The 26347-nt window shown below is 39.5% G+C and overlaps 1 protein-coding gene across 3 annotated transcripts in view; it reads right to left on the bottom strand.

The window, feature by feature from the left end:
• The window catches only part of DPYD (dihydropyrimidine dehydrogenase), a 597578-nt gene that overhangs the window by 284233 nt on the left and 286998 nt on the right, over window positions 1–26347 (bottom strand). For 2 of the 3 annotated variants that reach the window (XM_083361143.1, XM_083361144.1), the window contains exons 9-11: window positions 16398–16505; window positions 12060–12229; window positions 5326–5536 (exon numbers count right to left, since the gene is read on the bottom strand). In XM_083361143.1, the coding sequence (XP_083217269.1) occupies window positions 5326–5536; window positions 12060–12229; window positions 16398–16505 (489 nt within the window). Of the gene's footprint in view, window positions 1–5325; window positions 5537–12059; window positions 12230–16397; window positions 16506–26347 lie in introns of those variants that run through there. The other variant, XR_014492313.1, reaches the window with a different exon arrangement.

Raw genomic sequence — 26347 nt, 5'->3', positions numbered from 1 at the left:
ATGGATACGTGGGAAAGGATTTGGGTGAGGAACGTAAAATTTACACAAGCTCAAAATCTAAGAATTTTTACAAAATGTTTTATAGATGGCATTTAGATCCTAAAAAGCTTGCAAGTATGTATCCGAATTATCAGCCTAAATGTTGGAGGTGCGGTGACGAAGACGCAACGTATTTTCACATATGGTGGACTTGTAAAAAGGTTAAGGCTTTTTGGATAAAAGTCTGGTGGAACATGCAGAAGATTTTTAAACAGAGGATAAAGTTTTGTCCGCAACTTTTTTTGTTGGGAATAATTACAGATGCTACAGTTGTGGACACTAAGTTGATGTTGAATTTAATTACGGCAGCAAGACTCTTAATAGGTCAGTATTGGAAGAAGGAGGAACTGCCGACTATAGAAGAATGGACTTTAAAGGTTTCTGACCTGGCAGAGATGGCAAAGATATCGGCCTATTTGAAAGATCATTCGCAAGAACGCTATATTATGGAGTGGAGAAAATGGATTAAGTATATCCAGAACAAATACGGGATTAAGAAGTTTCATGTAGCATTTGAATAAGTCTTCCTTTCTTTTTCCCCTTTTTTTTATATATATTTTTATATATTCTATATAGGGACGCGGTGGCTCAGTGGGTTAGGACGCTGAGCTTGTCGATCAGAAGGTCGGCAGTTTGGCGGGTCGAATCCCGAGTGCCGCGTAGCAGAGTGAGCGCCTGTTACTCGTCCCAGCTTCTGCCAACCTAGCAGTTCGAAAGCACGTAAAAATGCAAGAAGATAAATAGGGACCACTACGGTGGGAAGGTAACAGCGCTCTGTGTGCCTTTGGCGTCTAGTCATGCCGGCCACATGACCACAGAGACGTCCTCGGACAAGCACTGGCTCTTCGGCTTTGAAACGGAGATGAGCACCGGCCCCTAGAGTCGGAAACGACTAGCACGCATGTGCGGGGGAACCTTTACCTTTACCTATATATTCTATATTAATAGTGTTTGTAGTTATCCTATATGAGCTAGAGAGTGATAGATTTTAGAGTTTACGGTTGTTAGCATATGGTTGTTTATGATTCTTTTTTTGTTTTTTATACCTTGTACTTAGCTCTGGGAAGTCGGGGGGAGGGGGGGAGGGGTAAGGAGGGAGGGATAGGGGAGGGGTAGGGGGGTTTGTTAAAGATAAAATGTATGATAAAAATTTTCAATAAAAAAACAGAATAATCAAGAATAGGAAAAAAATAGTGGAACCTGGAGCAACTTCCAACTTCAAAGGATCAAGGGATTATGAGAGTGGCTGAGAAACTGTCATGAAACACTCTAAATGTTCCCTCAGAAGCATGGCAGACCTGAAGCAGCAGCAGGCCAGCAGCAGTGAAGCAGCCAAAACATTCCCAAATTTCATTCCCTTGGGAGTCATGGGCCCTTGATTTTGGACGCATTCTGGAAGTTAGCCTATTTGAGGTACCTTGGTTCAAAGGTTGCCCTTTGATGCACCATTTCAACCAGTTAAAAGTCATGGGAGCAACAATTTTAATAGTATATAGTTATTATACAGTACAGAAGAATTACAATATACTTTCTTTAAATTAGGTTATCTTGTGTTAGCCTAATATTTAAACTTTGCTTAAGATTTGTCTCCTACCTTGCTATTACCATCAGAAATGCTATCTCTGAATGTTTCAACCATGAAAACTGCATGTTTTATTGCCACAACAAAGTATATTAGAATATCAAATAGCATGGCACCAAATGATATGCTAGAAAACTGATATGTGGCAGAGAACTTTATTTTCTGGTTGGCTGTGCATAGAGACCATTCATAAAGTCATAATATATCTCAGACCCAAAACTCTACATTGCTACTCCCAATGCCCTAAAATGGCTTGCTAGGTTCCAATAAAAAAAAATTTCTATTGATTATGGTAAGCCACAGCATCAAATTGATCCTCTGCAAAATCTCACAACGTTTTTTTTTAATGAAAGCTGAGATTTAATCATGGTGCTGGATTCAGCATTAGTTGCTGTGTTCACCCCTAGGCTACAATAAAAGAGGATAAACAGAGGAAGACTACTAAACTGATTGATATTGCAATACTGCTGGCTGAGAGCATAGATACTAGCAAAGTAATATGGTGAACTTTCCAAGGAGTAGTCAAATATGCTTTTATAAGACCTAATTAAACTTCAACGGTCAAAACTTCTATTAAGGTTCAAATGCCTGAATCTTTTCAGACATCAACCTCAAATAAATCTTCCTTGAAACAAAATTTTGGGGCATCAGGAAGCAAAATGTAAAAAGAAAAGAAAGGAAAGGAAAGGAAAAAGAGCCATATTTCACCGCTCTAAACATCCATCATTTTCAGCATTAGAACTATGCATTCATTTCTTGATAAAAGAAAAAAAAATAAACCAAATGAAAAATCCATTTGATTTAATTTTATTTATTCTGAAAGAGCACAGGAAAAATGATTACAGATGAGTATGCTATTTAGGTCTCCTAAAGCATTTGCTCTTCTTGTATGTGGGATTCAGGCTTATTGTCTTCTTTGTTGACAGAGAAGCATGTCCAGGTGTGCTTGGGATGCAATTCCCATCATTTCTCATCTTTAACTGACTGATGGGAATTAGAAGTTAAAAATAAAAAGAGGAGTATATGTTGCCTGCCCATTTTTGACAAAAGAAGCTTATTGCAGTGATGTCAGTACACAGCTTTGAGCCACTGCAAATCAAGTAGATCCAGGCAGAGACAGTACACTATAATATAATAAATGAGGTCTTGGTTTTTATTTAAGAATACTTACAGGTGAAACTCGAAAAATTAGAATATCGTGCAAAAGTTCATTTATTTCAGTAATGCAACTTAAAAGGGGAAACTAATAGATGAGATAGACTCATTACATGCAAAGCAAGATAGTTCAAGCCGTGATTTATCATAATTGTGATGATCATGGCGTACAGCTCATGAAAACCCCAAATCCACAATCTCAGTAAATTAGAATATTGTGAAAAGGTGCAATATTCTAGGCTCAAAGTGCCCCACTCTAATCAGCTAATTAAGCCATAACACCTGCAAAGGGTTCCTGAGCCTTTAAATGGTCTCTCAGTCTGGTTCAGTAGGAATCACAATCATGGGGAAGACTGCTGACCTGACAGTTGTGCAGAAAACCATCATTGACACCCTCCATAAGGAGGGAAAGCCTCAAAAGGTAATTGCAAAAGAAGTTGGATGTTCCCAAAGTGCTGTATCAAAGCACATTAATAGAAAGTTATGTGGAAGGGAAAAGTGTGGAAGAAAAAGGTGCACAAGCAGCAGGGATGACCTCAGCCTGGAGAGGATTGTCAGGAAAAGGCCATTCAAAATGTTGGGGACTTTCACAAGGAGTGGACTGAGGCTGGAGTCAGTGCATCAAGAGCCACCACACAGAGACGGATCCTGGACATGGGCTTCAAATGTCATATTCCTTTTGTCAAGCTGCTCCTGAACAACAAACAACGTCAGAAGCATCTTACCTGGGCTAAGGAAAAACAGGACCTGGTCTGTTGCTCAGTGGTCCAAAGTCCTCTTTTCTGATGAGAGCAACTTTTGCATCTCATTTGGAAACCAAGGACCCAGAGTCTGGAGGAAGAATGGAGAGGCACACACTGCAAGATGCTTGAAGTCCAGTGTGAAGTTTCCACAGTCTGTGTTGATTTGGGGAGCCATGTCATCTGCTGGTGTTGGTCCACTGTGCTTCATTAAGTCCAGGGTCAACGCAGCCGTCTACCAGGAGATTTTGGAGCACTTCATGCTTCCTTCCGCAGATGAGCTTTATGGGGATGCTGACTTCATTTTCCAGCAGGACTTGGCACCTGCCCACACTGCCAAAAGCACCAAAACCTGGTTCAATGACCGTGGGATTACTGTGCTTGATTGGCCAGCAAACTCGCCTGACCTGAACCCCATAGAGAATCTATGGGGCATTGCAAAGGGAAAGATGAGAGACATGAGACCGAACAATGCAGAAGAGCTGAAGGCCGCTATTGAAGCATCCTGGTCTTCCATAACACCTCAGCAGTGCCACAGGCTGATAGCTTCCATGCCAACGCCGCACTGAGGCAGTAATTGCAAAAGGGGCCCAAACCAAGTACTGAGTACATATGCACGCTTATACTTTTCAGAGGTCCAATATTGTTCTATGTACACTCCTTGTCTTATTGATTGCATGTAATATTATAATTTTCTGAGATTGTGGATTTGGGGTTTTCATGAGCTGTACGCCATAATCATCACAATTATGACAAATCATGGCTTGAACTATCTTGCTTTGCATGTAATGAGTCTATCTCATATATTAGTTTCCCCTTTTAAGTTGCATTACTGAAATAAATAAACTTTTGCATGATATTCTAATTTTTTGAGTTTTACCTGTATGTTCAAGTCACTCTTTGAATAAGGAATTCACTGAACGATTCTCAGACTGTTATATCGTAGGACTATTGTGTTGAGGGTAAAATAAAAGGATACATTATTTTACCTCAGGTTCTCAGAGAAAAGGCAGGATTCATATGTAATAAAATTATATATTATATAATATATATTATATCTACATCTCGGTTTGAAGCAAAGTTGGTTCAGATAAGTGGAATTTCTTGGTTTTCTATATAAGGTTATTGAAGGGGTTAACACAGCAAGTATGCTAATAAAGTATATTGGCTATTTTAAAAAGGTAATAGTCTTTCACACATATATTTTTAGCTATTTGAAATGTGTTCATTTCAGATGTTCCAACATTTGGCTTTAATAAATGAAATACACATCAGAGGACAGTCCCTCTAATTAAATGCCTTTTAAGCAATGAGGGGGAAAAAGGTACATGGGTAATTCTCAACTCATCACTATAACTGAGCCCAGATTACAGTCATAAGTCTTGCGGTTGTAAATTGAGCCATTACAGAACCAGAACCAATTTTTTGATATTTTTTGTGGTGGTCATTAAGCAAACACTGTGGTTGTTAAGCGAATCCGTTTTCCTTTATGGGGATTTTTGTGAAATAAACCCAGAAACCAGCAAAAAGCACTGCAAATTGTGGTCATGTGATTGTGGGATGCTGCAACCGGTCATAAAGGTGAGCTAGTTGCCAGGTGCCCAGAGTGTAATCACGTGACTGTGGGAGGAAGCAGCAGTTGCAACTTTGAAAATGGTTCATAAGTAGCATTGTGGAGATCCATCATAATTTCAAATGGTCACTAAGAAACCAATCGTAAGTTGAGGACTACTTATAAGTTTAACTTTCCCTCTGGAATGTTACATGCTTGACTGTGGCTGATTCATAAACCTTGTGACTAAGAAATACCTTTAGCATCATTTAAGGTTGCACCGAAGGCACTAATCACTATATCTGCTCTCAGACGGACAGTTTGCTCCTTGTCTTCATTCCAATTTCCATCCTCATCTTGCTCAGTCCGGAAAAATTCCATAGCAACAATTTTTCCTCCTTTTATTACAACCTTCTGAGGAGAAAGAAAAGGTAGAAATTCACACTTTTCTTCCTTTGCAAGCTCCATCTGGAAAACAAAAATAAAATTATGTACAATTTATAGGAAAAAATGTTTAATATATAATTGTTGGTCTTATAATGTTTCCTTGAATTTTTTTCTATAATTCCAATACTACATTAATAATGTTATATTTTGATTAAATGAAAACTAGCTCAAATAATATGTGACAACCAGTTTTCTGGAGGAGTGGGGTTTTTTTTAGTTGTTAACATCTGTTAAAAGACTTTTGTATTTTAAACCACAAGCGAAAATTAGTTTGATTTTATGAAAAATATTTACCTTACTCTTCATTGCTAAAAAAGAGTGAATCAAAATAAACCTATCCAATCAATGCTACAACAATCAAGTATGCATACATAAATTTCAGTATGAAATAGTGGCTGAGGTGCCCAAATTTCAAAATCTACAAATGATTTCAATGAAAAAAAAATGGACAGAAGTATTTTAGTCATTCATTTTTCACTTTGTATTTGAAAGTTAACTTCTAACTACTTTTGCTAAAGTTGAGATTCAATCCTAGGTAGCGGCAGATGTTTCTCTCTTAGGAGGCAAAAAAAAAAAAAAGCTGTTGTGAACTCTAAGATTAGGCATTAGGAAGAGCATCTGGCCGGTAAGGCCTCAGCTACATCCAGTTACCCTGACTCAACCCCAAATTAAGGGATTACAGGGTTGTAAAAAAGGGAGTTTAGGCTCTATGACAAATAGTTACAATCTTACCAGTTCCTATTTCAAGTAGCTACAATTTCTTTGATTCTCCCTAAAGAAGTGTATTTAAAGAAATTAAACCCAGGTTTTTTGTTGCTATTGTTGAGGATGGGAAATTGACATGATCCATGTTCAGGTTTTTCTCAACTATAGGATACTATATTTTCAGACCAACATGGTATTTCAACATATATGTAAGTAACTGATCTGAAACCGTAGATAGGGCTCGCAACTTGGGAGTCCTCCTAGATTCACGGCTCACCTTGGAAGACCATATAGGAGCTGTGACTAGGGGGGCCTTCGCCCAGGTTCGCCTGGTGCACCAGTTGCGGCCCTATCTTAGCCGGGATGATTTGTGCACGGTCACTCATGCACTCGTGTCCTCTCGTCTGGACTACTGCAACGCTCTCTACATGGGGCTGCCCTTGAGGACCACCCGGAAGCTCCAACTGGTACAGAATGCAGCCGCGAGAGTTGTGTTGGGAGTCTCCCGATACTCCCACGTTACACCTCTGCTCCGTGAGCTGCATTGGTTGCCAGTTGTCTTCCGGGTGAGATTCAAGGTACTGGTAACGGTGTTCAAAGCCCTCCATGGCATGGGGCCGGAGTACCTTAGGGAACATCTGCTGCCGGCATCAAGCTCCCTGCGCCCTGTGCGTTCCCACAGAGAGGGCCTCCTCAGGGTGCCACCGATCAGAGAATGTCGATTGGTGGCCCCCAGGGGGAGATCCTTCTCTGTGGGCGCTCCGGAGCTGTGGAATCAGCTACCGGTAGAGCTCCGGATGGCGCCCGATCTTCGCTCCTTTCGTCGCAATCTCAAGACGTTTCTGTTTGTACAAGCCGGCCTAGCCTGATGGGGATTGGTGGGGTTGTTTTATTTTTGGTGTCTTAATTTTATCTTGGGGTTTTTAGAATTTTATTCCAATTGTTTTAACTTGGGCAATCGTTTAATCTCTTTTTAATGTTTGTATTTAGTATTTTATTCTGCCCTGTGAACCGCCCTGAGTCCTCAGGGAGAAGGGCGGTATATAAATATTATTAAATTAAATTAAATTAAATTAAACTTAAGGGGACATTTCCCAGTTTAGGCAGAATGGGGCTATTTCTTCAGAAAACCTTTAAATAATGTATCATATTCTCTCACCGAACCCTTTGCTGAATCAGTGAGACAGTCAGTTTGGACTAGTGGCTAAATCACCAGGCTAGAAAGCAGGAGACCACGAGTTCAAGTCCTGCTTTAGCCATGAAAGCCAGCTGAGTGGCTTTGGGCCAGTCACTCTTTCTCGGCCCAACCCAGCTCACAATGTTTTTGTTGTGGGGAAAATAAGAGGAGGAAGGTATGGTCATTATGTTTGGTGCCTTGAGGCATCTGTAAAAAATAATAAAGGTGGGATACAAATAAAATAATAAAAGCTTTTGCTCATCACTTTCTTTTTGTAGACCTCTCACTCTAAATATACTGTACATGCATAGGTATCATTACAGTTCTTCAAACAGAGGCTGGATGACCATTTGTCAGACATCCGGTATTCTAGTGGACCAAATGGCCTTTGAAGATCCTTCCAACTGTGTGATTCTATTATTAATAGCAATGTCATAAAAGTAGTAGTGGCTGCAAACAAAAGCAGTGAAATTTAATTTGTAATGTCCAACTTCTGTTGGATTTCTTTGAGAACCTAGCTCAGCAACAGAGCAGACAGAAAGAAACATGTGCATAAAGGTGCCAATTAAAGTACAAACTAATATTCAAACTCTGCATAGAATCACTTTTGCAAGGAAGGACAACACCAGGGCAAATTTGATTTAATTCCTTTGGATACAGGGCACAGAGCTATGCATTGTCTTGAATTTCGGAATCTTTCAGTATAGCATCTCTAGAACCAGTTAGCTACCATTTCCCTCAAGGAATGAAAAAATGAGATATTTTTTTCTACTTAAAGAAAATCTTCAAGGAGGCATATCTTTCTTTTGCCAGCTTAACAGCAACGTACAATTTAGTGTTAAATCAGGAGAATATGTGATATATGAAGCCACAATTTGAAGTAGCTTCAGAAAGGTGAGATCACAAAAGACTAGATCCTAAACTTGGAAGCATGAACATTCCAGTAGCTGCATTTCTTGAAATTGCTACAGTGAGGGGGGGGGACCCACAAGCACACAGCCTTTTATATCCACAGTGCAATTTTACATGCAGCAAAAAAACAAAACAAAGCAAGAACACCTGAAATAATAAAATAGTAATTCATATATGATGGCACTATGTAGCCAACTTTGACTGATCTCACCAATACTAGGCAAAGAAAGAACCTTGGTTAATACATGAATGGCAGACCACCAGACCTATTAGGAGCGGAAACTAGAGTAAAATTAAAGGAAAAAAAACCCTCCTTATTTCCCTTGACATGGGATTATCCCAGATCTTCCAGAAGAGCCTCAAAATATGGCTTTCTCCTTTGGCCTAGGGATATAGTTAGGTTTGTGAAAAGCCTATCAGGAAAATGAATGGTACTGTCCCACACATTATGGGTTTATGACTTTTAATAGTTGTATGGTTTTGTATGGTTGTATGGTTTTTGTGATTCTATTTTTCTGTTTTTTTTTATTTGTAAGCTGCCCAAACTCATGGTAATGAGATGGGTGGGCTGTATAAATTTAACTAATAAATAAAAAAGACAGATTAAACCAGTACTTTTTCTTTCCTTACCCAAAGCACTTATCAGAAAGTCTTTTTACTCAACATAGGTCGAACACTTTGAGTCAATTTAAATGTCCCTGTTGTGATTGGATAATGGTTTGTATGTCATTATCCAAAGAAAAATCACTTTTACCAAATTCTGGATAATTTGGGGAGCACAGGGTTCCATCATGTGATGTAGGGAGGGAAGACAAACTTCATCTCTGCTTAAGGCAGTAATGTTATTTTGGTCAGCTGGGATTATAAACATTGAACAGGGATGAACTAAAGGCTGTTAGCATTTTCCTACCAGTTACTTCCAGCAATTGCCTGGCCAGCTCTCTGCTCTCCATATTAATGAAGAAGAAAAGGGAATAGGAAGGATGGTGATCCCTGCCAAGCTACACAGATAAGATAAAGAAACAAAGTCAGTCCCCCACTTTCCTCCATCTCTCTAAGCAACCAATTATTTTTCTTCCATAATGTTTTCTCATCTGGCATGCTGTGAAAGGCCTGGCAATCAGGAAAGCATTTTGTTGCAAACATACAAGTTGCTAATTATTTCAGTGTTAACACAGCATAGAAAAGTTTTCAGGGGAAAAAAATGGGCAAGCAACAAAAAAAAGATGATGACAAATTAGATATGGAACTTAAAATCTATTCATGGAAAAAAATATTGCGCTTCATTGTGTTTCTTTTCACTTATGATGTAGAAATTATAACTGTGCTAATAGAAAGGGTGATATATAATCACAATAGCAATTAGGATACTCATAGTTAAAGGTGTCACACTCTAATGGCTTTGTCCATGACATGCAAAAAAAGTTGTGTTCAGTCATATTCCATATTTGAAATTATTTGATTTTGCTGACTGAACTGTTTGTAGAGGACTGTTGTAGATAGATAGATAGATAGATAGATAGATAGATAGATAGATAGATAGATAGATAGGGAGGGAGGGAGGGTGGGAGGGAGGGAGGGAGAGAGAATTAAAGTTAGTTAATATTTTAGGTGAAAAGTTTGTCGTTTCCAAACAATATTTATTCTCCTGTGATAGGAAAGTTATTCAGACAAAGACTAGTGGGATGTAATTAGAGTGGTACTGAATTAATTAATGTATTTATTATACTTGTTCCAAATCATCTTTCCCTAAATTTTAATACTATGACACACACTTCAAAATATGAACTGTGTATCTTGAAATCTTATTTCTTTCTTTAAGTTGCCTCTCTCTCCCTTGTGCATCTATTACTGAAGGGAGTGGGCTATTTCCCCATATATTTTCTAGCTGGGGCATATTCAGTGTCTCATTAATGTAAATTATGCAGTACTTCATGGTATGTACCATATAAATTATAGCAAAGACATTCGATCATATTGCAATAATTAAAACTGAAGCTAAAATGCTTTCATGATAAGGCAAATGATTATAAACTCCCAATCAGCAGCTCAGTATATATAGATGTTTACAGGAACTGCAAATTTAATTCCAAATTAAATTATAGTTTGAAATATTTGCATTTTACTCCTAAATTCACTATTTTAATTTCTAAATATCTATGATTTCACACACAGATCTACAATTTCTGGTTGATCTTCAGTACATATTATTGTGTAATACGTCAGTGACTTCTTCAGTCCTATCTATCTTCCAAAATTACGTGGAGTAGGTGAAATCAGAGAAGACAATGTGACATACACTACCTTGAACTGCTGGAGGGAAGGCAGGATATAATTTGATAAGTAGATAAAAATCAAAAATATATATAAAGGTAGTCGTTGACTTACAACAGTTCATTTACTGACTGTTTGAAGTTACAACAGCACTGAAAAAGTGACGTATGACCATTTTTCACACTCATGGCTGTGGCAGTATTCCCATGATCATGTGATCAAAATTTGGATGTTTGGCAGCTGGCATGTATTTATCACCATTACAGTGTCCCAGGATCATGTGACCTTCTGACAAACAAAGTCAATGGGGAAGCCAGATCCACTTAACAAGCATGTTACTAACTTAACAACTGCAGTGATTCACTTAACAACTGTGGCTAAAAGGGTCCTAAAATTAGGCAAAATTCACTTCATAACTATCTGACTTAACAACAGAAATTTTGGGCTCAATTGTGGTTATATGTTGAGGACTATCTGGATTGTCTAAAGCCACAGATTTATTTGATTGATGAACCTTAACTTACAGGCTTGCTAAACTTGGATGTGTTCATGAAACTGGGCACTTTCATCATATCTGTTGCAGTGTAATTCCTCTCCATTTAAAAGCACTTCAATTCTGATAGGTAGCAAGGTGAATTAACTTTAGAATGTACTGTCGTTATCATGATGGATGATTCAGGTTTGATCAGTATCACCTTCCTCATTCATAATTTCACCCCCTAAAGTACATTCTTATGCACTTTAGTAAGTTTCTAAAGCTAAGAAGTTTTGGAAAGAAAAAAAAACAACAAGGAAGCTGAGTTACAAATATGCTACGTCCACACGTTAAATTATTGTAGTATTGATCAGATCAAAATCTGTGAAAAGTCACAGTGACCAAACAGTCCGAACAACCTTACAAGGATAGTCCATCATTACAAGATAAGAAAATTATGGTGAAGGACTAGTCAATTTCAATATTAAGCTCCGTGTTTATGTGTGCAGACAGTTTATTCTATGTATTCAAGATATGATTTTGATATGAAGTTTTTATATACAATGACAAATGTATAATTTATTGCATTCATGACTGTGAAAGAATCAACAGGACCAACACTTTCTGAACTGGGTTTACTAGAGCTATGTATAGAAAAGATGAAATGAGTTATGTTCCAGAGATTTAGGACTGGATTGTTCCCACTCCTTTCAACAATATTACTTCTTTTTATTTCTACACAGTGGCCTGAAAGAACAATTAGGACAGGGAATAAGCACTGATGGTGCTTTGCTTGTAGGCCAGCCCTCATTCTGCCATGTTTTTCTTTGCAAAAATTGTTATTTAGCCTTTTTGCTTGGTTTCTTTCTATTTCTAAAGTTGTTGCACAGACTGTGTGCAATATGTAGTTTGGGCCTAAGCAAAATAATAATAAATCAGCATGTTGTACTTTCAAGTATTTTTATTAATATGTCCCCTCCCTGCAATGTTGTGAAATTTACCTCTTCCGGGACAGCCCGTATATTAGTAAATCCTTTCCTGAAGACCACAAAAACACGTTGAGCTCCGCAGCGCAAAGCTGATGTTGCACAATCAAAGGCAGTATCACCTGCTCCAAGAACAATCACGGTTCCCTGTATTGATGGCAATGAAGAGCGACAGCCGCATATTCCTGAATGATGAAAGGAAAACCCCATTTTCAAGGAGAAAAAACTATTTCTGCATGACAGCTCAAACGACACTTGTACTCGAAGCAGTGTAAAATTGCATCTTGCCGTTTCCAAGCATGGAGAGTAACTATCAAATTATTCTGCTTCATTGAGAGTTTTATTCCCACTTTTAAGATATGCTCATACATGTAATTTCATAGTCAGTACCTTTAGTAGCACTGCCTTCCTGTCTTGGCAGGAAATAAAGTATAATGCACTTGGGGGGAAAAGAAGAAATTGTACAGCCTTGTCAGATTGAATGCAACCGACTCAAGATTGTTGTGTTCAAAAAATTAAGCCTCTGACTCCTCTCTTGTCAGCATCACAATTATTTGAGAAATGAAAAAGGGGAAAAAAATCCATGCTACAAGATGTTCTGTCCATAACTGGAGTCTATCTTTGACAACACCAGTTTCTCCTTCAAATTTTATCTAAAATGTTTCAGCACCAATTTAGACCACATATAAAAGGGAAATAGAGAAATTCAAGGAAGAAAACCCATTAGTGTCCACTATTCATAATATCACCTTAGTCTAAAAATCATTTTGCAGGCCTAAGGAAAACTGCACATCTATTCCCCATTTTAGGGCCAGATTGTGCTGGAACACAGATTAGTGTGTCCAGATTAGTCAGTTCAAGGGAAATACCACATTGTTATATACACAAGATGAAATCACTTATAACAATTGTTGAGGGAATGCAAAGTTATTCTGTCTGTGGCTTTCTGAAAGACATCTGGTTGGTCACTGTGGAAACAGAAAACTCATTAACATATATTTTTTTCTTCTAATCAGTAGATACTTTTAACACACATCTGCGGAACTTACCATATAGTTCTTTCTTACGAAACATTTCCCTAAACCACTTTATTATGTTGATAAAGTGTTCTGAACAGAAGACCAATGGGATATAAATGCTTATATCCTTAAAAATTTGATTCCATATGCAGATTAAAAGAAAAAGATAAAACTTTCCCTTGTCCTGTTGTGACTGACTCTAACGAGTGGTACTCATCTCCGTTTTGGGGCCAAGAAAGACAGTATTGTCTGAAGATATTTCCGTGGGCTGCCATGACTTATATGCTGGAGGCACACAGAGCACTGTTACCTTCCCACTTTAAGTGGTACCTATTTATCTACTTGCATTTGTGTGCTTTTGAATTGCTAGGTTGGCAAGAGCTGGTGTAAGAATGGAAGTCAACCAGAGACATAATGGAGATAAACCTTAGTATAAATCTGCAAGGTCATAGCCTGAAAGTGAACAATGTTGTTCTATGATCTTGATGTTTACAACTCAACAGAAATATAACATTATTACGGTTTTTGGTATAATTCTGACTGTTCCAGATTAATTTCTCAATTATTTTATTTTAAAAAAGCATTATGTAGAGAAAAAAAAGGTTATATCGTACAGGTAAGCTTATATTTACTACTGTATACCATAAAATTAAGAAAAACTGGGGAAAAAACTTTAAAATCATTCTAATGTTTTACTTTTTAAACAATTAAATAAATTACTGTAATTTTTAAAATGGTAACATAAATAATGTAAGCCTATATAACCTGAAGCTACCTCTGATATTTTTCTACATAAGAATATGTTTTTACCATATCAATAACCTATAATTCTTCACTTTTGTGCTATCAGTCTAAGCATAGGTTTAGAACTTCAAATGCCATTTTGAGGACAAAAATCATTAAGCTGACTCTATGTAAAGTAAAAACAAAGTAAAATTTACTCAGACAAACATACAGAAACCATCCCATAGATCATTGCCCCCCAATCTTTCTGGCACCAGGGACTGGTGTCATGGAAGACAATTCTTCCACATACGGGGGGGGGGAGGGGGGTGTTGTGCACAACCTAGATCCCATGCATGTGCAGATGAAGCTTTGCTCACTTGTCTGCCACTTGTGCATTCCAGTTCCTAACAGGGCCTGAGGGTTAGAGACCCCTGCACTAGATACTCTTATTTTATGGCCACATTTATTTATATGAATATTGGATTTCTATATGGCAAATATGTCCTAATTTTATCTAGGAGATGCATAAAATTATAATTATTATTTTTGAAGAAGTAAAATATTTCTGAAACTTTTCATGCTATGAGACCTACAGTCAATTAAAACAATATATACGATACATGTAAGTCACTCAGCATTGTTGGATTGGTGCAATGAACTGGACTACATATATGCCCAGTGGGTTGAGGATCTTTCTCGAGAAATTGGAAAGTCTGAATGAACTTTTTTTTAGTCCCACAAAATTCTTTTGTTTCCCTGCCCATAGTGGCAGAGAAACATGACAGAAAAACATGGCGTAACTGAAAAGCAGGTTAGCAAAGAAATGCTTGGGGAAGCGAGGGCATCTGGGCGGTGGTGGGGCAACTTCTCCAGCTCCACGGCAGCGGAGAAATACGATGGAGCTGGAAAGCAGGTGACAAGGCCCCAGGGCACCAGGTGGTGAAATGGGCCCGTCTCTCTCTAGCAGCTACCCAGGCCCGCCAGAGGGAAGGCTGGCATCTAATGAAGTACATTGGCATTCCCAGTCTGGCAGGGAAGGGGCAGCTGGCATGGGCTCTGCAGGCAGGATCCCCGCTCAATTCAGCACCCTCCCTGACCCTCCGGGGCTCCACCTGCCGCTTTTGTGGCTGTGTGGACACAGCTGTGAAGAGACCAGGAGACTGAAAGCGCCAGGAGTCTGGTTTGGAAGGGGAATGAAAGGGAAGAGGTGGGTGGGTGGATGGGGCCTTAACTAGGGCTTATTTGGGGTTAAGTCTTATTTTCAGGGGAACGTGGTATATACTGATTGCAAGAGATGTGTTGGGAGCTAATTGGCCATTGTGGGTGATGGGATGATTTCTTCTTGCTGAGTAAACAGAGATTGTAAGAGAAATATAAGGTAACCTTGTCCCAGACAATAAGCTCACTAAGTGAATAAGTACAGAAGGAAAATAGGAATTTTAAGAAGAGTCACTAAAAATTGTTGTAAGTCACAACTTGTTTGACTAATATGAGATTCTGAGGAAGGAAGAAGAAAAACAAGAAGAAAAAAATGTGACTTTCAATACTTCGGGCAGAGAAGTATTCCCTTCCAACTCTGCCGTACTGTTATTGTTACATAAAAAACCAGAGATGCTGCAGCCTGTTGGAAAAAGCACTACAGAATGAAAGACAAGTCATTCCTTCTCACCACTTAGCTGAGTAAGTGAAATAAACCAGAATGTGTCTATGAAATAACAGAATAACAGAGTTGGAAGGGACCTTGGTGGTCTTCTAGTACAACCCAATGCTCAAGTAAGAAACCCTATACCACTTCAGACAAATGATTGTCCAATCTCTTCTTAAAAATCTCCAGTTATAGAGCACACAAAACTTCTGAAGTCAAGCCATTCCATTAATTAATTATTCTGTCATGGAATTTCTCCTTATTTCTAGGTTGGTTCTATCCTTGATTATTTTCCATCCATTACATCTTGTCCTGCCCTCAGGCACTTTGGAGAATAGCTTGACTCCCTCTTCCTTTTGGCAGCCCCTGAGATATTTGAACACTGATATCATGTCTCCCCTCGTCCTTTTCTTTATTAAACTAGACATACCCAATTCTTGCAACTGTTCCTTATAAGTTTTAGCCTCCAGTCCCCCAATCATCTTTGTTGCTCTTCTCTATACTCTTTCCGGAGTCTCAACATTTTGTTTTATATTGTAGCGGCCAAAACTGGATGCAATATTCCAAGTGTGGCCTTACTAAGGCATTGCAAAGTGGTATGATGAAAAGTTCGTCAAAATTATTTTCTCCTCTGAAATAAATCGTAATGACAAATTTGTTTTTATCAAATTGAATTGAAACTGGTTCTGTTTTTTTTTGCACATGCATTAACTGGGAATAATGGAAGTTAAAAACCCAATACATTTAGCAATGATGGAGAAATGTTGAACTGTATGCTATTGAACTACAATGAAATTGGAGTCCTCACCTTGGTTATTTTGTGTTTCTCTCCAATACTCATTCTTTTCATTGTTTGGGGATTAGAATGAATCATATAATCATAATGTATCACATAAATCATATAAAATATAACATAAATATTGTACATATACAACATAACAAAACAAAACATTGCATATATACCTGGTTTACTTGCCATAGACACCAGTGGTAGGAAATCTTTTGATGTATAAAATCCTTCTTCCATTCCCAATCCCTGAAATACAGATTCTTTCTTTGGTTCTGGTAGACCTAAGACAGTAAATGAAAAAAAAGAAAGAAAAGGAAATATGCTTTTTTTCTGAAAGGGCATATGAATTCTCAAAAGATTTATGTTTTGGCAACCCGTTCTTTCTCTCTGGTAATTTTATAGCAGAGGCAGGATTTGAACCATAAACCTTTAAATGAGTAGCCCATTTGGATAAACATGTTTGCTGCTGAATTGATTTGTTTAAATGTCTGACAAAAAGGGAAACAATTTACACATTTTCCCACATAAGCACTTTTGTATATATTGGGATGATTTACTTTTTTTAAGTTCCTTTCTGCTACAAGATGTCACACACAAAAATATATTTTTTTAAAAATATATATTCTGTACATACACATCAGGAAATATGTTAAAACCTCTGTTTGTTTTTTTTTGCTTAGTGTAATAAATGATACTTGAGAAGGATTTATATAACCCATTTGAACGGAACTCAAAAAAAATGACACATTAATCCCAATAGTGTCAAAACAATGTCTTTGTGGTCTCTCAAAGCCTCTTATACAACATTCAGGACAGTGTCAGATGCCATTTTATTTTAGCTAGAAGTCTTAATCAGCAGTCAAGAGAAGAAAAGTAACTTTTCTTTAGTTAAAAAAAAGATTGTTTCTGGTGGAAGACACATAGGATCTGAAACAATCGAGATAAAGCAAGTTGGGAGGACTATATAAAGATTTCGGTCTCAATGGCGTTTATATGGTTAATGATTGTAAGGATATTTTCTCTGATTTTTTTGTGAGGCAATTGACAAGAGTGTAATTCAAGCGTCAATCAAAAGGGAGAAATGATGCTGTGGGCAGAATGTGCTAGCTGAGCTGTTTTGTACACCGCTCTAAGTGTAAATTCAGAAGGAATGAAAACCTGACTATATTTCATCCCACAGGAAGATGTCCAAGAAAACAAAGTCTGAAAGGGCACTTGACCCTTGAGTATGCCCAATGAAATGGACCTGGTAAAACTAATGTTATCCCTCCAACCTGCTGAAAGCTGATGAAGAAAGAGGAGAAAATATAAAGAAAAGCAGCAGCTGAGGAGTTTGGGGCCAAGAGATTTAAAAGACAGAACACAGACCACCACCACCACCCACTTCCAGCATTATGCCTGTCTCCTGTGAAGCTAGGTTGTGCAGGAGCTACCAGAGAGAAGTAGTTGTGGGGTTGAAAATGCCCTCAACATCAATGTCTCCTAACCTAAACAAACAGCATAGTGAATTGGGACAAAAACACAAGCAAATTGGGGTACGATTGCTTCAGGGCTCATCCATCTATGGTCTAAGAAAAGATTAGCAGAATGTAATTTAATTTAATTTAATTTAATAATATTTCTATACCGCCCTTCTCCCGAAGGACTCAGGGCGGTGAACAGGGCAAGAATAAAAATACAGGATTACAAAAGTTAAAAAATAATTAAATACATGCCCATATACTAAAAACAATTAATACATCTTAAAACCCCAATAAAATAATAATAACAACCCCCCCCCAGTCCCCCATCAGGCCAGGCCAGCTTGTTCAAAAAAGTATGTTTTTAGCTCGCGGCGAAAGGAGCGAAGATCGGGCGCCGTCCGGAGCTCAACCGGTAGCTGATTCCACAGCTCCGGGGCGCCCACAGAGAAGGATCTCCCCCTGGGGGCCACCAATCGACATTCTCTGACCGGTGGCACCCTGAGGAGGCCCTCTCTGTGGGAACGCACAGGGCGGAGGGAAGTTGATGCCGGCAGCAGGTGTTCCCTAAGGTACTCCGGACCCATGCCATGTAGGGCCTTAAACACCATTACTAGTACCTTTAATCTCACCCGGAAGACAACTGGCAACCAATGCAGCTCACAGAGCAGAGGTGTGACATGGGAGTATCGGGAGACTCCCAACACAACTCTCGCGGCTGCATTCTGTACCAGTTGGAGCCTCCGGGTGGTCCTCAAGGGCAGCCCCATGTAGAGAGCGTTGCAGTAGTCTAGTCGAGAGGTCATGAGCGCGTGAGTGACTGTGCATAGATCATCCCGGCTTAGATAGGGCCGCAACTGGCGCACCGGGTGAACCTGGGCGAAAGCCCCCCTAGTCACAGCCCCTATGTGATCTTCTAAGGTAAGCCGTGAATCTAGGAGGACTCCCAAGTTGCGAGCCCTATCTACGGGGGGTAATAGTTCACCCCCCATAGAAAGAGGTGGAATATCCGAATAGACCCGGGATGAAGGTATGCAAAGCCACTCAGTCTTGTCGGGGTTGAGTTGAAGTCTGTTCCTCCCCATCCAGACCCGAACCGCCTCCAGGCAATGGGACATCACGTTGAGGGCATCACTGGGGTGGTTTGGGGTCGAAAGGAAAAGCTGGGTATCATCAGCGTACTGATGATACCCAGCTTTTCCTTTCCTTATCCTTGATAAAACTCCAAAACCACGAATGATCTCACCCAGCGGTTTCATATAGATGTTGAACAGGAGAGGCGAGAGGACCGACCCCTGAGGAACTCCACAAACGAGAGACCTCGCGGTCGACCTCTGCCCTCCTGCCAACACCGACTGCGAACATCCCTGGAGATAGGAGGAGAACCACTGTAAAACCGTGCCTCCCACTCCCAATTAACAAATGTAGTTGTTAATTTGCTGGTTTGCTTGGGGTGCTGTCTCTGGATAATTGTTCACAAGGAGCAAAACTTGGGTTGAACAAATTAGTGACAGGAGAGTAGACAGAAAGTCAGTTAGGGTGAATGGTGTCTGGACAGTTCCACAGGAGAAGTATCATGGGTAAAGCAAATAAGGCCAGGTTAGGGGTCAGAGTCAGAAGGCTGATCATATTCATGGCTTCTGTGGAGAGTGAGTTCATTTGCAAGGAGGAACAGTTAGTAGTGTTAGTGCCAAATGGAGTAACCATTGAATGAATACAACCAGGATCCATACAGGGGAAACCAATGGGAATGGGAATGCAGTGTGACTAGTCTGTTCTTTGTAGATTGTTCCCTGTAGGGCAGACATGTCAAACTTGCGACATCACGTGACATTGTGCAACGTATCGGGACAATTTTGCCATTGCTGGCAATGGGGTGGGCGTGGCTTCCGGATGACACATCCGACCCACGGGCCGGCAGTTTGACACCCCTGCTGTAGGGTGATCATCTGGAGGGTTATAGAAGGATTGTGTACATTGAATATCCGGTGTTTCCTTCATTTATCTGAATTATTTGGGACTGGATCACCTTTTTTATGTTATTTGGGGGAAGCATACTAAACATCCAGAGAATGAACTTCTTAGCATTTCAACAGGAGGGCAACTAGAGGACAATAAAGTGTTGACGGACTCAGTTGCAGCAGTAGATTCAAATGCTTCAAGTTTGCATAGACTGCAATTCTTTGTTCTTCTGTAGACAGAGTGCCAAACAACTGAGCCAGTAGTTCTTCATCTGTTGTAAGGTTGACCGATGCCTGTAACTTCTCTTTAACTAAATCCAGAGTGTTATGCCTCCTGTGCTTATCTGGTCCTAACCTTGGAATTGGGGGAACACTATACCATGTAGGTGGTTGCCGGCTGAGATTATGAACTCTGAGGCTTATGCCATCCTCTCTCGCAGGCTTGGCTCTCCTCCCAGAATTTTGCAGTGGCCGTACAATGCTATTGTGAAGGACACGTGTAGGCATAATTGGAAATCCCCTTACAAAAAAAAATAAATTTAAAGATCATTAAAGGCAATGTGAAATGCCTAAAAAATTATTATTCTTGTAAGGCCATGCCATCTGGGAAGATGGGAGATTTCTGGAATATATTCTGGAATATATTCTACACTGAAGAAGTTGTGAGAGGGAGTGTAGTACTGCTTGTCTGTTATGCTACTATCTGAGTTTGAGAATGCTGTATCAGCCTTGTTAATTTTTGACCAATTTTCCTTACTGTGTATTAATTTCCATCTTCCTCCTCAACAACTCCATTCCCAGGTCACCCAAATCTCTATCCAAGTCGATTCTTTCCTCATTCTTTGCCTAAGGAAGTTCCCTGGTGCATATTTCAAGACAAGAGTTGATTATAAAAAGGAAGCTCTCTATGAACATTTTAATGCCTGTCTCCCTGAATAAGTGACTGAACCAATGTTTGTGCCCAGATCCTTCAGAGATACAAAATATAACCTAGCTAGCTTTAGTTTGCTACCTTTCATAAATAGGCTTAACATGCAAATGTTAAATGGCTTTGTCAAAAACAATTTCCAGAGAATATACTTTTTGGCCACTTTACAAGTTATCCTCTATAGGTTATGTAATAATTTCTAGAGATCTGGCCCCTTGCATAGTTCCTAGGTCTGAAAATGACTACTTTTCCTAATGTTCACTTGCAAATTTAGACAAGGCTTAACAAGGAACTTAGTTAAGGCCCATTTAAAATGCTCAATGGGCAGCAGCTCTTACAGGGTTAGATAGAATGACTCCCTTGAAAGATAGGGTAGCCTAATGTTTCACTCAGTGGAAAGTGCGTACTTTTAATCTCCATAATTTTAGGGCATGCTCAGACCTAACCATCCCCTAAAGTAGCAAGAATACTTGATGTATGCCACAATCTCATAGCTAAGCTCTAAACCTTTGTAACAAAGGCCAACAATGACCTGATCAGGAGACAAAAGATCAGATTCTATGTTTAACAAATCTTGCACAGCTTCCAAAGCTGCATTGTTAGAATCCTCTGCTGCCTTCCTGAATGCCAAGTTACCAGATTAATTCCAAATTTTATAGGAGCAGGAAAAGATCGGAAAGATCTGATCGGAAAGAAGAAAAAAACAACAACCCAAGATCAGAAGAAAATATGGTCACAGCTAATCAGAGCTACAAAGTCCATAAATCATTCCTTACATACTATAATGAATTGCTCCCATTTGTTACCATCATTACACATTGCATTGTAGTATCCCTTCAAGTACCTAGGCATACATTTCCAAACCCTTTATTGTGATCTATATGCTAACACCTATGTGATGGATGTACCTTTATTTATACTACCATAGTGGCCCCCAGTCATGTGCAAGGAAATTAAAAATCTCATTAATCAGCTTAACTGTGGCAAAAGTCCCCAGGAGTGACCACACACACAAACACACCCCAGCTAATTAAATCTAATCCAAATTGGTGGGCCATTGCTTTGGTTTCCTTCTCATACATTAACCACACAGTAAGATTCCAGAGAACTAGGGAGAAGCTATAATTGTTCCTTTATATAAAAGGGATGATAGGAATGATGTAGCTAATTATAGGCCAATTAGTCTATTGAACATCATTAACAAACTCTATGCCAGCAACCTTGTTCACTAAACTCTAAACCTGGGTAATAGATGAGGGAATAATTGACCCTGAGCATCCAGATTTTCAACTGGGATGAAGCACTATAGATCAGAGATCCCCATCTTTTGGGCACGAGGGACCAGTTCTGTGGAGAAAGGTTTTTCCGTGGACTGGAGGGTGTGTGGTTTTGTGTGCTGCCTGCATCCCATGGATGGGGCTTTTCTTGTTTGTGTGGACCAGTTGCTGGCATGCTGGAGCCCGGTACTGATCCACGGACAGGGGTTGAGGACCACTGCTATAGACCATTACCATCAGAGAGTTGATTTCTATGTGCCTAAATTACCTGATCGACATCTCCCTATTCTACTCTGTGCTGATGATGTAGTTCTTCTCTCCTTATCTTCTGTAGGCATGCTGAAAGTGATATCCTACTGTAATGAGGGACAATTAGGAATCAACTGTGATAAATCTAATGCTTTATTTCATTTTCCCAACAAAAGACGAAGGCACAATTGATTCCCAAGTCAAACGCTTTAAATACCTGGGCACAATATTGCAGGCCTCTAAGATATTAACAACTCAGGTAAATTATACCATTTCTACTGCCCAAAAGAACACACACAAGCAATAACTAAATTTTATAGGTAACAGAGCAAATTACCTTCCAGCGGCAGTCAGCTGTTTATGGATAAAACAGTTGCTCAACTACTGTATGAGATAGAATCACCCATATACAAACCTAAGAGCTTATGAAATCATTCATATTTTCTTAGGACTTTGTTTAGTATCACAAAATGCACCCCTAATGCAGTCTGCAGAATTGAAGCTGACGTGCCAGAATTAAGCTTGGAGCAGGGTTCTAATCTCAGGATTCAGAATCATGTTTGACCCTGCAGGCCTCAGGCCTCTGCTGTTCTCAGACAGCTACCAGTCTCATTGGCACTGTATCTGCAATCTTGGCCTCTCTGTGGAACATTTAGGCCAATCAACGCATGAGAAGGCCAAATCAATAACAAAAGAAAGAATTGGTGACACTGATTGCCAAATAATATCACCAACGCTCCTGAATTCAGTTGCCAAATGTCAGGTAGTCACAAGCCCTCCACTCTGGGCTATTCCCTCTAATCCAGGGGTGTCAAACTCAATTTCATTGAGGGCCGCATCAGCATTGCAGTTGCCCTCAGGGGGCCGGGTGGGTATGGCCTGGGTGGGCGTGGCCTACTGGGTGGGCATGGCTAGATTGCGTATGGCCTACTGGGTGGGCGTGTGCAGCTCTACATCGTTCGCATCAAGGGTGCCTATGGGGGCCTGGGCAGGAGTGGGACAGATCTGAGGGTCTCTGGCAGAAGGAGGGTCTCTGGGCCAGGGCCAAGGCAGTGGGGGCCGTTCCCTCACTGTTTCCAGGATGGCTTTACGGGCCGCATGAAACTACTTTGCGGGCCGCATCCGGCCCCTGGGCCTTGTGTTTGACATGTCTGCTCTAATCCTAAACAAGTATAGATGGTCTTTTCTAGGACCCATTTTGATGCCCTTTAAGAAGATTTCAAGAAGATCCATGGAATTCCTTATTTACATGGACTTTACAGGAAGGTAGGAATTCTTGCCAGTGGTGGGATTCAAATATGCGAACAACCGGTTCTCTGTGTGGATGCCGCTTCTGGAATGTCCATTCTGGGCCTGGGCAACCAAAAATTAGCTACCGGTTCTGCCAAAGTGGTGCCAACTGGCTGAATCCCACTACTGACTCTTGCCCATGTCCTCATATGGTGCCCTTTTTATGATGCCTCAAGATGTGCTTCAGTCTCCCCAATCATCTCTGCATTTGAGGGTCATACTGACAAACATGATGTTTCTTATTTTTTTAAGGGATGCTAACTCTATACTTAAGTCACTGGCCAAGTGACTTTATTAAGTCATACAATTGTATAAAACTTTTAATTAGATATGTTGCTTTATTGTATCACTGTTTTCTTTTTCTTCTTTTCCCTGAGAATGAATTGCTGCACCAAACTATTTCTCTTTTCTTACTGTAAAGGCTAGTCAAAGGCCATAATAAAGATACCTGATTTGATATAACAAAAGAAGACAGAAACAATTTAGTGATCTAAGAGAAAAAGAGCTGAAATTACTATTTAAAGGGAAAATACAGACGCTTTGGTTAAGAAGTTGGAACAAGTCAAGGAAGTGCCTTGGAAAGTAGGCATTGCAGTTCCAGCAATGAAGCAAACCTGTCCCCTTTTAGGCTGTGGCGATCCTAGCTTTCATTACTCAGACAGCAGAGCTGCAGAGGTATATAGGTTTAGTGGCCTTGGTTGAAAATTGCAGAATGAATTATAGTCACTGAGGAAGATTTGGCTAGAGTTTTAAGAAGGGAGAAAGACAGCTTGCAATACTAATATTCATAACGAAGCAAGCCTACAGAAGCATCTTCTTGTCTTATTTTGTTCGGTTTATTCTTTTCTTTCCAGTGAAATTGTGTTTTTCGTACCGATTCTTTTAATGTAAGCCATTTATTACACCATTCTTATTACTATAACCATTAATATGCTAAGATGGATTGAGTAGAGATAGTTTTTATCTCTTTCTCAAGGGAACGATGCTGGCAGCAATACTTTCATAGTAGGGAACAGATTTGAAAAGTAGCCTAAAGCTAGTTACTTACACTCGCATTGATCATTTCAATATTCTCAGAGGATAGAAATGGTAAATATCAACAATGTACAAAGCAAGCATTATTAGTAAATTGTAAGATGGATCACATTAGATATTATACAATTAGAAATAATCATGTTTCATATAGGAATGATCGGGGATCATTTTTCACCCACCTAACTGAAAGAAATAAACATAGTTTTAAAAACCTAGTGGCAGAGACATCTCACTACGTGTTTGTTGCTGTTACTATCTGGAGGAAATGATTCAGCCAGTAAAATTTCAGTGACCATTTCAGCACGTGTGAATGAAGTGATCTAATACTAATTTAAAATATAAGATGACCACAGTGATAACTTGCATACTGCAAAGTAAATTGATATAAAACAGCAACCCCAAAAACCTTTTGCCAACAGACAACATATCTAATACCCATTCTGCCCATTTTCCTCATAAAAAAAAAACCCTGTGAGGTCAATCGAGCTGAGAGGGTGTGACTGGCCTAAAATCACCCAGTCAGCTTTCATACCTTAGGCAGGACTCGAAGTCAGATTTTCTGGTTTCTAGCCTAATGCCTTAATCACTACAGCTGTTAAGCTGTTATGTATAGGGATGAATGAACACAAGCAGAGGCTCACTGACACCACCAGGTGGCGCTGTACTGTAACAGGATTGGCTGGCTAGCGCTCGGCAGGAAAACCAGATAAAGGGATTGGCCGTGAGTGTACCTGGTCAGGTATATAAGGGGCACAGGTGACCCCTATTGTGCTGTTCAGTACTTACACTAATAAAGAGCTGCTATGCTGAACCCTTTGTCCGTCGTATTGCCATGCGGTCGAGAACCCACAACACAATAATAGCGAACAGGCTCAAACTTTCTTCAATTTCCTCTTTCTCCTCCTGTCATTTTTGGGAATCTTATGTAGTCTACATATTTTGATTGTTTTGGTGTACTATTAATTTTTAATCCCTATGAGAAGTTATTTTTACATATGTATGTCCCAACACACATAGAGAGTACCGAGGCACCTAAGTCCGATTCACCCAAATATCTCTCTAAGTGCTGCCTGACCTGCCGTTCTCTCCATTTTGGTATGCTGATTCATTGAATATGAAGGAGGTTTCTAATTCATAAATACCTTTTATGATTGGGGACCCACTATTACAAGGCTTCCAAAGTGTGCAGTTAATCTGTTCACAAAGTGAACACATACAGACTATTTCACCTTGTTGTCCACATTCCCAGCTGTCCCATCCCAACCCCAATTTCAGAAATGCTTCTAACAGCTGAATTATGCTATACTTTTCTGCATATATGCATAGGATACATGGAAACCGAGGCTTCATTACATCAAACACTGCCTGTATTCCCTCTTACCATTTTAGGTACTTCATAAAAGATTTTCTGCCTTTTGCAAATCTACCTTAAAGGCCAGCAGAAACATAAAAATATTCACAAATATGTTACACTCCGCATTGTTAAATAAGTAGGTCCTTTAGTGGGAGAAGGATAATGTGGCAGATTTGTTCCTAAATAAATGCTATAGATACTTTAACTTCCCTGTGTTTGTTCATCTATTTACATATGCACAAAAGGTATATCCAAGTAAAGGCTTGTTAACACAGCCTATTAGTAAGCCTAGGAAAAGCAATTCTAGAGGGGAAGAAGGCTTATTAATAAATTAGGAAGAAAATAGAAATGATGGTTTTTAAATGGCAAAGCTATTAAGCAGTTGTTTTAAATCAGTTTTTAACAAGGAAAAATAAGCAGAAGTAACTATGTACAATTAAGAAAGTAATGGCCCAGATACTGAGTTGCAGTTAAGAGTTCTTCAGCAGAGCTTCTGGGAGGGGCTGTATAGGTGGCTTGTACTTCATCATGCAGTTGACTGTGAGGTGGATTGCCCTTTCTTTCAATCC

The sequence above is a fragment of the Vipera ursinii genome (genome assembly GCF_947247035.1).
Source record: "Vipera ursinii genome assembly, chromosome: 3".
NCBI classification, from domain to species: domain Eukaryota; kingdom Metazoa; phylum Chordata; class Lepidosauria; order Squamata; family Viperidae; genus Vipera; species Vipera ursinii.
Note: the sequence above shows the minus strand (reverse complement) of the source record. Positions and strands in the feature narration are given on the sequence as shown.